This window comes from Desmodus rotundus, chromosome 2 (assembly GCF_022682495.2).
Source record: "Desmodus rotundus isolate HL8 chromosome 2, HLdesRot8A.1, whole genome shotgun sequence".
In the NCBI taxonomy this organism is placed as follows: domain Eukaryota; kingdom Metazoa; phylum Chordata; class Mammalia; order Chiroptera; family Phyllostomidae; genus Desmodus; species Desmodus rotundus.
In genome coordinates, this window is record NC_071388.1 from 187,897,797 (window position 1) to 187,913,470 (window position 15,674).

The 15,674-nt window shown below is 39.1% G+C and overlaps 1 protein-coding gene across 29 annotated transcripts in view; it reads left to right on the plus strand.

Moving 5' to 3' along the window:
• The window catches only part of MAP2 (microtubule associated protein 2), a 250,353-nt gene extending 245,747 nt beyond the window's left edge, over positions 1 to 4,606 (plus strand). For all 29 annotated transcript variants that reach the window (XM_045198298.3, XM_024563876.4, XM_045198307.3 and 26 more), the window contains 2 exons: positions 440 to 552; positions 771 to 4,606. In XM_045198298.3, coding sequence (XP_045054233.2) covers positions 440 to 552; positions 771 to 986 — 329 coding nt within the window. In that variant the 3' untranslated portion in view covers positions 987 to 4,606. The remainder of the gene's footprint in view (positions 1 to 439; positions 553 to 770) is intronic.
• The last annotated feature ends 11,068 nt before the right edge of the window (positions 4,607 to 15,674 follow it).

Consider the following 15,674-nt stretch of genomic DNA (forward strand, 5'->3'; position numbering starts at 1 on the left):
GTACAGTTGTCTCCATTTTTCTGCCACCACCTTCCCCCACCCCACCCACCCCCACCGTCAGTCCTACCCACCTTTGGCTTTGTCCACGGGTCCTTTACACATGTTCCTTGATGATTGTGTTATTTTTAGAGTATTTATTATATAGATAAGAGAAACGCTCCTAATATCTTAGGTTAGATTGGGTAGCGAAGGGTATTAATATGTAAAACAATCCATACAATGGTACAAAAGGATGTAATTATCTTGGATGATATGAGGAAAATGATATGGACTAGAAATGTTAAAAGATTTTTTCCCATCTATGGTCAGAGGTATAGTAGAGTTAATTAAGTTTGTGGTTTACAATGGTCTGTCTACTACAATAATTTTGGGGAAATAATCACCACAAATATAAGGTTTAATTTTAGCAAGACATTTAAAAGCCTTTCTCCTCTCACAGGTGGTGGGCGTGTGAAAATTGAGAGTGTAAAACTGGATTTCAAAGAAAAGGCCCAAGCGAAAGTTGGCTCGCTTGACAATGCTCACCATGTCCCTGGAGGTGGTAATGTCAAGGTAAGAAGAGGTCAAGAGCTGATCTCGTCTTCGTTTTCTTAATTGTTCTGAAATACTCCTCATCAACATGGGCCCCAGACTGAAGACCTGAATAATAGCAGCAAGGAAGGATGGCAGAGATGAATGCAAGCGACATTCACGTTAGCTCTGGGATAGAGAAATATTAGGGGTCAGTTAAGATGTCTGAGTTAACAAGGACTGATGCTTGTCTTGAACAGATTGACAGCCAAAAGTTGAACTTCAGAGAGCATGCCAAGGCCCGTGTGGACCACGGGGCTGAGATCATCACACAGTCCCCAGGCAGATCCAGCGTGGCATCCCCCCGACGACTTAGCAACGTCTCCTCTTCTGGAAGCATCAACCTGCTCGAATCCCCTCAGCTTGCCACGTTGGCCGAGGATGTCACTGCTGCTCTGGCTAAGCAGGGCTTGTGAATATTTCTCATTTAGCATTGAAGTAACAATATTTAGGCATGAGCTCTTGGCAGGAGTGGGCTCTGAGCAGGTGTTATGCTTACTCTTTACAAACCATAAAATAAATAATGTCCTTCCCAAACTCTCTTAATTGTTACAATTTTATAAAAAAAAATGAATAGCATATGCAGAAATTGACTTGATTTCCATTTGCAACAGGAAGACACTGGCTTTACATAAGTACAATTGGACGATTATTTTTGCTCTGCTCTGTTTTGCATGGAGTATTATTATTTGAAAAATTGCATTTTTACCTTTCATGTGCCTGAAGGCTATCCACTACATTCTGAAAGGCCTTGTTAAAATCCAAGCTGCTCATTTCACTATCCTGTTGGTGGGTGAAAAGGTAAAAGCTGCCCATTGTAACTTATTACAGATTGAAATAAATCAAGGAGTCTGATGGCAGGAAGGGAAGAGCATGTAAGAAATGAGGTTTTTTTTAAGTGTTATTTTGTATAAATGGGAAGAAAGATTCAATTAAGTTATTAACATTTGGGACCTGGATAATTATATCAGAGTATAAGTCAATTCAGTAAATTATTTAACTAATTAAAAACTAGTAACGAAGCATTTGAGCTGTGGTTGAGGAAGTGTGTAAAAGTGCCCTGGCGCTTTCATTAGGGCGGACTCGTGTCTGATTAGAATGTCAGTTGATCTGCTAGATTTGTGTCCACACTACCAGTTTCACACCCCCTTTCCATCTGTTTGATACAGTATTATAGATATAAATATATATATATATTTCTCTGTGGCCATTTGTGATACTTCCTCATATACTTGAATATTATACTTCCTTATTCACAGTATCTGTGTCTCCTGCACCCTTTGGTGTTGCAATTTTAGGTATGTGAAAGTAGATGTTAGCAGGGTTCTTTCCCTATTTAAAAAAATACATTAAAAAAGATAAAAAGTTTTAGCATGAAGTTGCTTTCTGTAACAACTCAAAGCTGTAACCCTGTTTTAGTGCCAGATACAAGTCTCTCCCATGATGCTAGAAAAATTTATTTTTCTTTGCTTTCACCAACATGGAGTTTGTGGGGGTGGGACCAGTTATACATAAAGGGTTTACAGATTATTGGTTTAAGATTATGGATTTAAATTACTTTGAATCATGGAATAGTTTGGGTTTTATTTCTGTAATCATCCATGAAAGACTTACTAAGATGTCTTCTTTCTTTCTTTTTTTCATTTGCTAAAGTTGAAACTCACAGTGGGAGTTTGGGACTTGTTCTCCCGTTCTCCCAAACAGTACCTGCTTATTACATTACCTGAGAGGAGATATTTGGCTTCCTTCCCCAAAGTGAGGATCCCTTGATCAGAGAGGAAAAATACAGTACTTTGAGAAGCGATAGCTACAAAATATTTGAGATACCGACATCAAAATCATTTTATATCAGTAGGTAATACTGTTTTGACTTTACATACAGTCAAGAAATCCCAAATCAATTAATTTAGTCCTCTCACAAATCATTCATTTTAGACTCTTGAAGAAACAATGAATTAGTCAATGGCCTGAATAAGGCAATGAGTTACCAGGCTAGGTAGACACTTTTTAGTGTTTTATCGATTCCTTTTCTTGCTCAGGGCTGGTAGGATGGATTTGAACAGTTACAGGCAAATATCTGATTCCTTTGAGCCAAATCAATTTCTGAATATAAAGGAAGAAATGACAGGCATGGATGAGGCAAAAAGGGAGTATAGTAACATCTAAGAAAGAATCCAAGGGATGCAATGACAGAGACACGGTGACATTTTGTGACTCATTGAATATTGGCACCAATGTAACTTCCACAAAAGAAACTGTAGGGGCAGATATGCACCATTCATTCTCAACTGAGAGGTCTTAGGTAGGCAAAATGTCAGAAATTATTTGTAAATCAGCTACTTTACACAACAGTCAGAAGGATAGAAACTACTGAGTAGGGCTGTGTTGTGCTCATTTTCTGCCTAATAAATTGCTGTGAGGTTTGATTTGACCAATTTGGGCATTTTATCCATCAGCTTCCCTTGAAATGCACCAGAAAATAAGATAAGAAAGAATAATTATTTGGAGACTTATGGTATTTCTTATGTGTTTGATAATGTTAGCTAGTGATTGAAGTTCTAGAGAAAGAAGTTAACAGCTGATTAGAACACTTTTAACAGGTGAAACACGTATTTTTTTAACTTAGTTTAAATTTTTTATAATAGTTAAGAATAAGCAAACACGCTCTGCATATTACAATTCAGTTTCTTAACAATACATGTCCAAAATAAAAATGATATAAAGCATGAAGTTATTAGATTTGGCATTAAAACAAAGGTTTATTTCAAACCACAGCAAAATTATAATGAATAAATCTCCTTGTTTGGAAATGTGATTCTCTATAAAGGTAAGAGCAACAACGACAACAACCTGATCGTTTGTACCAGGAAAGAGAGAAACACACAGGCCAAGTGTCTGCTTATGGGGACAAGTGGTGGAGCCCATCTTGCCTTCACTCTCAAGACTAACGGCACAAATTACGCTTTTTGAACACCACTCTTGTGGGGACATCCATACGCTGATCTAGAAATTAAAGCTTCATAGTTATAATTCTAGATCTATTCATGCCAGTTTCTCTCTGGCTTTAGCCTTTGAGAACCTGTTTAAGAATATATAAGTAATCCAGAGCTATGAAGAGTTAAAAGGCCAGCTTCTTCGATGAACTCTCCCTCTCTGGGTCACCTGCAACCAAGAATTGGATACCTTACAATGATGCAGGAAAGATCCGAGTTTATGATGAGTTTCAAAGGCCATGTTCACTTAGGAACCAACTCTCTCTGGGTTCTCCTGCTGAGTTCCAGCAGGATGATGGGCTGAAATCCCACCCCCAATCGAGACACCTGTGTAACACCAACGAGGTATGGCTGAAGAAGGGTAAAGAGAGAACTTTGTTAAGTAGAAGACTGTGCTGACGGGAGCTGGCCTTCTTCAGGTGTTCATTTGATCATACAGCAGGAAATGGGATCCTCAACCAAATACATCATGTCACTATTACTAAATAATCTCAATGTGGCTGATTCTGACATAGGTACAATTATAGTTTTTCTCACATTTTTCATGCTACAGAAAGGTGGTAAATAAACTACTCATGGTCTTAGTAGCCAAGAAAAAAAAAAAGAACACCTAGATTCATGGCTTGGAAAGGCAAAGGCTAGGCATTCCTTCAAAAATAGATATGCTCAAATCAGCATTGATGTGTCTTTGTCTAGGCCTAGGATTTTTAGCCTCCTTGTGTAGGTTGAGGCCAAGTCCCTCTGCAGGAAAAAGGTTATTTTTAAATTCAAAAAATATCAATCATTAAAATCTACTTCAACTTTAGCAAAAAGAAAAAAATCAACAAAAAGTATACTCTGTGTGCTGGGATTCCAAGGTTCCAACACTCCACTCCAAATCTGTGGGGGGTTTCTTTCTTCTGATAATTCTAGAGCCTGTTACCATAGAAAGGCATTTCTTCAATGGCTGGTTGTAGTTAGTTCATGTTTTTCAATCAAAATTTGCAAATGTATTTGTTGCTGTATAGTGATTGTTTTGCAAAATAAAATTGCTTGTCATCTGATCGATGCTTTCAGATTGTTTCTTCTTCTCTGGGGAAAATTTACATATTTACATGTACATACATGACCATCCCTTGTTTGTACAGAAATGCAGTATATATACTGCTCAATCCAACCAAAGAAAAATTGTGAAGAAAGAGCTACAGTTATCTGCTGAATTCCTGCTGTGTGTCAGGCTCTATCGCTACTGTATTATATTAGCAGAAGGCTATCTGGTGCAAGTGACAAAAACTCAAATCAAATTGGCTAAACATGAAGACAAATTTATTCATACAAGTAACCAAGCCGGCAGGAACATCTGCCTCAGGCATGGATGGATCCAGGCACTCAAAAGATGTTATTAAGAATCTTTATTTTCCTAACTCTGGATCAAAGCTCTCAAAAGATATCATCAGGAATCTTTTTCCAAACCCTGGATCTGCTTCCTCTGTGTTGGTTTCATTCTCAGGCAGACACCCCTTTAATGATAGTCACTGGAAGCTCCAGGTTTCACAACCTGAAAGAAAGCCTCTTTCCAAGTAACACTAGCTAAAAGCCCAGTCTAAAAATCATCGTTACTTGTGTCACCTGCTCACTTGTGCTGATTGGCCAGGCTTAAGTCACATGTCCAACTCTACTGTAGGTAGTTGAACTACATGAACCAATTGTGGGGAAGAAATGTTCCCTTCAAAGGAAAGCCAGTCTGCCACTGCCAGAAGGGAGGGAAATGGAGGCTGTGCAGGTCATAAAAACAGACACCCTCTTCATCTGTGCACTAAATTATCTATCTTTATTCATCCTTAAGGGGTTTTTCTTTTTGCTGCTCAGATTGTGCTAAGGCTGCACCTGGGAGCTTGTTAAAAAGGCAAATTTTCAAGCCACAATCCAGGCCAATTTACAACATTCCCCACAGGGGATTCATCTGCACATTAAAGTTTGAGAAACACTCACCTCATCCACTTCTCTCTAACATGCTGAAGGAGAAAGAACTCAGTTGCAGCCCACTAACGGGTAAGAATTATTCCTCAGACTGCTTGACTATAATGCTGTGATTAACATAGGAATACATATATCTTTAAGAATAAATGTTTTCAATCATGTGTGCAGATACCCAAAAGAGGGATTACTGGGCCATATAGTAGCTCTATTCTTAATTTTCAAGGAACCTCCATGCTGTTTTCCATAGTGACTGCAGCAATTTGCATTCCCACCAGCCTGTAACGGGTTCCTGTTCTCCACATCTTCTCCATATTGAAAACAGCCATTCAAATAATGTGTGAGGTGGTATCTCATTGTGTCTTTGATTTGCATTTCACAGCTAGAAATGTTGAGCATTTTTTCATGTATCTGTTGGCCATCTGTACATCTTTGGTTCTAGTCTTCTGCCTATTTTACTTGAATTATTTTGGCTTTTTGTTGTTGAATTGTGTAAGTTCTTGATTTATTTTGGATATTTATTGGAGATATCATGTACAAATATCTTCCCCATTCGATTGGTTGTTTTTTATTTGGTTGGTGGTTTCTTTTCGTGTGCAGAAGCTTTTAGTTTGATGTGGTCTCATTCATTTCTTTTTGTTTTACTGCCCTTGCCTTTGGGGTCAAGTTCACAAAGGCCCCTCTGACACCAAGATTCTTAAATTTAGTGCCTGTGCTTTCTTCTATTTATCTTATTGTTTCAGGGCTTATATTCGAGTCTTTAATCCATTTTGAGTTAGTTTTCTGTGTAATGTCTGGAGTAGTTATTTAAAAAAAAAAAAGAACATGCTATGTGAGATGTCACCAAGTCTGATATCAAAGGGTTCAGTTGCCAAGTAGTAGAACTTGTGACTGGAGGAAAAAAATCCTTTGGTATTGGAGGTTTTCCAGACCTCATATGATTCTGTCTTGGCTGAAGCCAACTTCTACCAATGTTGTCATAACCTTCTATTCAGCCTTCCTTTGCTAATAAAGCAGATTTGCTACAATCTAGCCAAAATCATTAGAGTTTCTTTTTAATAATTTTTAAAAATGAACATCCATGTTGTCCTTCCAGGATGTTTTTAAACCACAGGGACTAAGATATTGATTCACCTGGCAGCATGAGTCACCATGAAAGTCTCATTTCCTTTTTTCTTCATTAACAAGTTAAAGAAGAATTTGCTTGCCTTGAGAACAAGCAGCTCAGATATAATGGAGGGTGACAAAATCACCCTCTGTGTAGCTTATGGTGGGGGGGGTAAAGTGGCACTTACTTGTAGAACTGTGACCAAAGCGCACAGCCCAGCAACCTAAATTGTTTCTAAAATACTGTCCTTGACTAGATTTCCTTGAGTATGTTGAAGGAGCATCACAGACACGCTCCTAAAAGCTCTCTTTGTTCTTTCCTTTCTGTCACAAATACACCACAGCTTTTTCCAATTCCACTCCCTCAAATGCCATGAAAATCTCCTGCCCCAGTCCTGGTTCAGGTCACAGACTGTGGCCTCCGGATGTGCTTTGTTTGGCATGACAGTGTTTTCAAAATCAAGGAATTTAACACACAGAAATACAAACACAGCCATAAAGACACAATAATACACATACACATAAATACACTCACACACGCATACGACACCGCATTTGGATCTTTGAAAAGTTCGTAGATGTGGCAGCCCTGCTCCTGGGTTCTCCCATGATTACAATTGGTTAGAGCTGACCCATGGTTCCCAAGAGATGGGCTTCCTCCCTCCACTCGGCCACAATGCCCACCCTGTAATTACTCCCTGCCTATTTTATTCACTTTCACTTTTTACTATAGGCATTAGCCTCTACAGATTTAGAGTTTATAACCTCTGGCTTAGACCCACTTGTTTTTCTTTATTTCTTATTCATTCTGTGAAACAAAACCCCCAAAGAAGAAGCTCCCAGTCCTTGAGTGGAGGAGGGAAAAGGTTGGGTTGAGTAGGTCGGGTCTATTAAATCTCTTGTCACATCACATCAATGTCTCTCACATTGATGTTTCTCTCTCTCTCCCTCTCTCCCTCTCTCTCCCTCTCCTTCCTTCCCTCCCCATTCCTCTCTCTAAAATCAATACACATATCCTCAGCTAAACCTTTTTAAAAAAAAAATTAATGGGCAGAGTCAGAATTCGAATGCAAGCAGTCCAAGATGCCTCATCTGTTTAATAGATTAGGTTTGATCAAATTAAATATTCTAAGCAATTTTCATGATGGCCATTAATAAAGATTCCAAATACATAAAAATATCAGCATTACAAAGACTAGAAAAATGTATTTCTGTGAAAAATGTATTTCTGTATTTCATTCAGCACATGATAAAAAAGCATTATCAGTCATTAACTATCATTTACGTAAAAAGACATTCTCTCTTTTTTTGGAAGCGCAGGTCATCCAATGACAACTAACTAAATGGGAAGTCATTGGAAAGGACTGTATGTATGCTGTTCTCAAGTCATGGCTCATACAGAGGGATCAGTGAGTAAGTAACATGTATGTCATGCAAAGATCAATCAACAATTTCTAAAAATCATTGGTGAATTTAGAAATTAGGAAAATTGGATGAACTATTTATACTATAACAAACCTCACCTGACAAGCAATTTCATAATTCATATTTAGAGAACAAAGCAGTTTTTCTAATATATGTGGTAACATGATAATATACCAGTTGTTAAATATTTTAACATCATAGTGACTCCAGAACCATGCAGCTTTCTTAAAAGCTGTTTTTTAATCTGTTATGATACCAATAACTGAGTTGAACTTCTTATTCTCATAAATCTATTTTCCTTATGAAACAAGGATCTACAATTTATATCATAAATATGACACTACTTTAGATGTGGGATACACACTTCAGATAGTCTTAATTGATTTTTAATATCAGTAAACAAAAAATGTAAGTATTTCCATTCTCATCAGAAAACTAAGACACAAATAGATACCAGGAAGACTTCTCAGCCATTTTTCCGCTTCATCTGTAAAAAGTGAGAAAGCACTCACTCATTAAGTGGGCACCAGAGGGCCAGTATTTTGTCTTTTCCTGTGTAATCAGTGTGTTGAACAAGCATGACATATGAATTGTGATCAAAACGCAAATTTACTTTTGTCTCACAGTATCTCTAAACATTATGGAAGAAATCTTTCCATGCCTTAAGCTGAAGACATGGGCAAACTTGTGCCTGTTTAGTCATCCTCAGATAATAAAATTCCTCTGGTGATAAGAAGAATCTCAATTATAAAAAAAGAGTCTTGATTCAGAAATTCAAATGTCCATGTAACTGTCAGAACTATGAGGCGTTTGGCTAGAATGGTCTCATAATGTTTGTACCTTCTTAAATACAAAATGAGTAAAGGCACAAACGTTTATTGAGTGCTACAATCCAATGTGTTCCAGTGCCCTCAAGGCATCCAAGAGTCAAGTGAAGGAGACAGAGCTCATACAACATGCTACAGCCCAGGACAAACAATGATAAGTGGTCGAAGCCCAAGTTCACACAAAAACCTACAGGAAAAAGGGAGTCCAAGAAATAAGACTTTCATTGTGACTCACGCTACCAGATGACAAAGGGGTGGAAGAGGATTTCTAAAGCAAAGGCATGAAGGCATGAATAAAGGACACATTCTGAGAACATGAAATTATTTGCTGTATCTGGAACATAGATGTGTCAGAGGAAATAAGTCCAGGAAAACAAAAAAAAAGCTTGGGGACAGATTTTGGGTCTTTTGTCATATTTATAAGTTTGGATCCTGTTATGTGCACTAAGCAGTCATTAAAAGTTTTTGAGAAGAAATGACATGATTAGTTCTGAATTTTAGAAGAGTAATCTTAGCAGCAATGTGATTGAACTGGAGAGAAGACACTAGAGCTGGTGAAACCAGGGAGAGTTGACTGGAGCCTGACCCAGAGAGTGGCAGCAAACAGCTGGAGGAAGGAAGATGCTTAAGACACTTTTGAAATAAAAGGGACAGAAGTTGAAGATCATAGGATATGAACTGTTTAATAGACAAGTAGAAACTTGAGGTTTGTGACTTGGGCGAACAAGTGGATGACGATGCCATTAATGAAGATGAAGTATGCAGGTGAGAAAGATGAGCTATCAATAAAGTACCCATGAGGAAATACCAGAAATTTGTTAATTCACATCTGGATCTTAGAAGTGGAATCATGACCAAAGATGGATGTATCGGTGTCATCCCAGGTCTGAGTGGTCCCCAGCCAGGGGGTATAAATAAGAACAAGGGGATTGGCTTGTCCCAATGATCTCAAACCCAACCACACTGATCAATTACAAGCAATGCTCTCACCATTCATCCCAAGACATGGCTCCCTCTGAGTTCAGGCTAAATTTATTCATTAGGATTAATCTAGTCAACAATGAGTGCAATGTTGGTGATCACCCCAGATCCATGACTTTCCTGTATCGGATTCCTGCAGATGTTGCTTGTTTTAGGGAAAGTTAGAGAAGCTGAGTTTCAAACATCATCTGAGTCAATAAGATGCAGACTGTCGAAGTCGCTCCTTATATCACTACAGTTATTTTATACTCCACTGTTTCTATGTCATTATCAGCGCTGATTCATAAATGGTCCATTGCCCCCAAGATTCTTTCACCTTAAGTGGAGAGAGGGTCATTTTTTTTCTAATTTTTAAATTAGTTCTTAACATTCACTAATTAGACACCAGGTATCTTGGGTCCATTTATTTTGTTTAGTGATGAAATATCAAATCATCTAGGAATAACATTCTTAAAATCAAGTCAGCAAGGGCCAGTACAAGGTCATTAATTTTACCATGTTACCATGATACTTGATATTTGTTCTCCTTTCCTCATTTGCCCAGGCTCATAATCTGAAACAGAGCTTTGAAAAATGCCTAACATATAAATGGCATTAGTCTTAGAGAATGAATGAACTGATGATGTAGGCTGGACTCACAAAGGGAGAAGAGTTAAAAAGTCCAAATTAAGCTTAGTGTAAGTCCTATATTTAAGAAGCAACCAGTGGCGGAAAAAGGAGTTGATCATAAAAATCAACTACCATTTGAGGCATGGTAGTAAGAAAAAATGTCACAGAAGCCACAGGTGTGGATGTGAGGGGATGTTGCAAAGGGTTAAAATCTGCAGAGATCCTGCACAGTGTGAGAAATGAGGAGCTGCTGAGTTTTAAGATAAATCACCCAGTGACTGCAGAACAATGATGGATGTTAAAGATAGAATATGGGGGATCCAAGATGGCTGCAAAGTAACTTGAAGCTCTGTCCATTTGCTCGCAGGTCCGGACTGGTTTTGCAGTTAAACCACAGAGCAGTCAACTTGAAAATCCAGAGGAGAATGAGTGAGAGAACATGCGTGAGTGAGAGTGTATGCAGACGAGAGTCCAAGGAGCGTGCATGAGTGGGCAAGGGCCTTCCAGCCTGCAGAGCACTCCTGAGCGGGCAGCCTGGGTTCTTCCAGCAGAGCAACTGCCTCCGCCACTGCCCGACCCAGCACTTCTGGCTGCGCAGATTCAGGGCAGCTGTGGATCGGCTCAGGGGGTGCGAGCTTGGGGGACGGCTGCAGAAGCAGTGTGGCGGGAGCGTGCCTGCCTGAGGCTGAGAATCACGGGAGAGCATCCACCACCGCCCTGTGTTAAGTGTTGCTGCGGGACTCTTCCCAGTGCCAGCCAGAAGAGATCCAGAGAGAAACTTGTTCTGAAACTGTCGAAGGCTGTGGCCAGCCCTCACTGAGAGAGACTTTGTGATTTGGGGGAGGAGGCATGCATAGAGAACAGTCACCCCAGGGCGTGGTGCTGCAGTGTGGGGATCACACAAAAACTTTTAAAAGAAGAGCTCTGGCGAGACTTGAGACTTGGCAGGAACCCGGAGATCACGTGCACGGGTGTGTGCACAGCAGCTCTGACAACCAAGAACTCACAGTCACGCTGAAGGGACTGTGGGACCCAACCCAGCATGGCTGGCTTGCAGGGGACTATACAGAGGGGAAATTTCGGCCGAGTTTCCTCAGAGAGAGACACAAGCTGGGGCTAGGCGCCCAGGAGCTGAACGCCTAAGATTCGCTGCATCCAGACAGGTCCCCTCAGAGCCAGGTGAGCCCGACCCCCACCTGCAGGATTAGAGGCTCTACACAGATCGGTGAGGCCAGGCTCCTGCTGGGCACATTTCTGCAGAGAAAAGAAGAAAAAGCGTTGAAAAAGCATTTTACCAGACACTACAAGCTACAGTGTTCCTCGGACCCTAATCACTGAAACCAGCAGAGCAGAGAGATTAGACACAGGTGCAACAACCCACCCAGGCTTGGCATCTAGACAGAGCTGCTGTCTGCACCAAGCAGCAAAGAGTGGCCCCTTGTACACAGATTGGCCCCTCACAGGAAATGGACAGCTAATTCGTGAGAAACCATACATTATTGGAAAGAATCTGGGACAGACCAAGATGAGTGGTGATACAGTAGGGAAACACTCCCACCATCTTCCCTGGAGACTGAACAGTGACCCTGGGGGGACCTAGGGTTCCTACCTTCTGTATCGCACCAGAGGCAGGTGGAGAAGGCAGTGGAAGTCCTTTTGGGTGGTGCTCCTGGCCCTGGGGTGATGGAGTGCTGGCTGGGCAGGGCAGTGGGGACCAGCCAAATCTGAAGAAGACAGACACAGACTATGGATCACTTGGAATATGGAACAGGCTGCCTAGGGCCAGACTAGGACACCATCTGACATTACCAGGGGCACATACAGAAAGAGAAGATGGTGATAAACCCTGAATCCTACTGAGATGATTGCTACCGTGGTCTTCTTCATTATTTAGTATGCTTTCTCTCCTGCATAGCTTTTTAACATTCACTTTTTCCTTCAAGTTTGGGCCTATTATTTCACTAGTTTTTATATTTTAGCTTATTTTAAGTCATATTTTGCTCTTCCCTTCTCTTACTCCATTTTACCTTCTTCCTTCCTCATCTTATATTTGTTTTCAATTTTATTTTTTCTCTTCCTTGACTTGTTTCTGTTCCACGCACTTACTGTTTCTCCCCTACTCCAGCCTCTCAAAACCATTTTTCTTGTCATTAGATACCTCACATTATTTTTCCCAGTCATAAAATACCTTTATTCTCTCTCCACCTTTATCAATCTTTGCTCATTTGTTGTTGGTATGATGGTGGTTGTTTTATTTCTTCAATTTTATTTCTAGATCTTCATTATTTTTGTATTTCAAATCTCAACTTTAACCATTCCCCTCTCATACTCCATTTTGCCTTCTTCCTCCCATTTCTTTTTTTTTTCATTAAAAATTTTTATTTTTGCCTGTCTTAGCCTGGTTTTCATTTCTCACTCTTATTATTTCTTCTCCCTCCTCTATCCTCTCAAAATCATTTGTCTTTCCTCAAGACATCTCTTAAGCTTTTCTCTCTTTCTTTTTTCCTTCTTATTCCCATTCCACCTATATTAATCTTCACTCACTTGTTGTTGATATTGCTGTGGTGGATCTTTTTCTTCAGTTTGGTTCCTATTTTTTTACTATATATATTTTACAATTTTTGCTTAAACCTCATACTATACTCTTCCCTTTTCTTACTCCAGTTTGGCTTCTTCCCTCCCTTTTTTCTTTACAATGTAAATTTTATCTTCCTTCTTTCTTTGCCTCATTTATATTCCCTACTCTTATTTTTTCTCCTCCCTCTAACCCCTCAAAATCATTTTTCTTTCAGTTAGTCATCTTATGTTCATTTTTCTTTCTTACAATAGTCTTAATCTTTTTGCACCTTTATTAATATTTGCTCATTTGCTGTTGATAGTGTGGTTGTGGGTGGAGGGTTTTTGGGGAGTGTGGGTTTGTTTTCTTTGTTGTTAGGTTTTTTTTCTAGCAGCACCTGTACAACAGCACACAAGACGTGGTGGGTGGTGTGCCTCTTGGTCAGCCAGCCAGAGGGAAGGACCTACCAAAGAATGACCCAACAACCAAACCCAATTACACCCAGTGACCCCACATAAATGGCATAAAAGGGCATCCCAAGGGCATCCAGCCCAGGAGATCAAGGAGACAGTACCACTGAGTCCCACAGGTATCCTACCACAGCAGATCAGACCACAAAGACAGGGAGTCAAAGCAGATGAATCTAATATGCAGAATCAAATAAGAAGATTCACATAAAATAGGAAGACAAAGAAACAACCCCCAATTGAAAGGAAAGGAGGAATCCCCAGAAAGAGTGCTAAATGAAATTGAGGCGAGCAAACTATCAGATGTTAAGTTCAAAATAATGGTTATAAGCAACAGAAAGCCTGAATAGACTGTTAACAACTAGTAAAATTGAAGCAGTAATCAAAAAACTCCCAACACACAAAAGCCCTGGACTGGATGGCTTCATAGACAAATTTTACCAAACATTTAAAGAAGGGCTAACTCCTATCCTTCTCAAACTATTCCAAAAAATTCAAGAAGAGGGAGAAGACTCCCAAACTCTTTTTTACAAGGCCAGTATAATCCTAATTCCAAAACAGAGAAAGAAAACTACAGGCCAATATCTCTGATGAGCACAGATGCTAAAAACCTCAACAAAATATTAGCAATCCAGATCCAGCATTACATTAAAAAGATCATACACTATGATCAAGTGGGATTCATCCCAGGGATGCAAGGATGGTACAATATTGCAAATCAATAAATGTAGTATGCCACATAAACACAATGAAACAAAAATCACATGGCCATATCACTAGATGCTGAAAAAGCACTTGATAAAGTACAGCACCCAATTATAATAAAAACACTCAGCAAAATGGGAACAGAGAGAGCATACCTCAACATAATAAAGGCCATTTACAAGAAACCTACAGCCAACATCATACTCAACAGGGGAAAACTAAAATCTTTCTCCCTAAGAGCAGGAACAAGACAAGGGTGTCCACTTTCACTTATTTTATTCAACATAGTATTGGAAGTTCTAGCCACAGCAATCAGACAAGAAAAAGGCATCCAAATTGGAAGGAAGTAAAACTGTCACTGTTTGCAGATGACATGATAGTGTACATAGAAAACCCTATAGTCTCCATCAAAAAACTTCCCAACCCAATAAATGAATTTGGCAAAATAGTAGGATACAGAATCAATATTCAGAAATCGAAGGTATTTTTGTACAACAACAATGAAATATCAGAAACAGAAACTAGGGAAAAATCCCATTTACTATAGCAACAAGAAAAACGAAGTGCCTAGAAATAAACTTAACTAAGGAGGTAAAAGATCTGTACTTGGAAAACTACAGAATACTGAAGAAAAAAATTAAGAAAGATACAAATAAATGGAAGCATATACCATGTTCATGAATTGAAAGACTTAACATCATCAAAATGTTTATACTACCCAAAGCAATCAATAGGTTCAATGCAATCCTTATTGAAATACCAATGGCATATTTCACAGATCTAGAACAAATATTTCAAAAACTTATTTGGAACCAAAAACGACCCCAAATAGTACCAGCAATCTTGAGAAAGAAGAACAAAGTAGGAGGGATCACAATACCTGATATCAAACTGTATTACAAGTCCATTGTAATCAAAGCAGTCTGGTACTGGCACAAACACAGACACAGATCAATGGAACAGAATAGATAGCCCACAAATAAACCTATGTATCAATGGTCAATTAATATTTGACAAAGTGGGCAGGAGCATAAAGTGGAGTAAAAATAACCTCTTCAAAAATAGTGTTGGGAGATCTGGAACCTATATGCCAAAAATTGAAACTCAACCACCAACTTACACCATATGCCAGAATAAACTCAAAATGGATAAAAGTGTTAAAGATAAGTCATGACACCATAAAAGCCCTAGAGGAAAACATAGGCAGTAAAATTTCATATATCCCATGCAGCAATATTTTTGCCAATATATCTCTTACAGCAAAGGAAATGAAAGAAAAAATGAATGAATGGGACTGCATCAAATTAAAAAGCTTATGCACAGCCAAAGAAAACATCATCAAAATGAAAAGGGATCCAAGAGTGTGATAAAATATATTTGCCAATGATTCCTCAGGCAAGGGTTTAATCTCCAAAATATATAAAGAACTCATGTGATTCAATGCCAGGAAGACAAACAATCCAGTTAAAAAATGTAA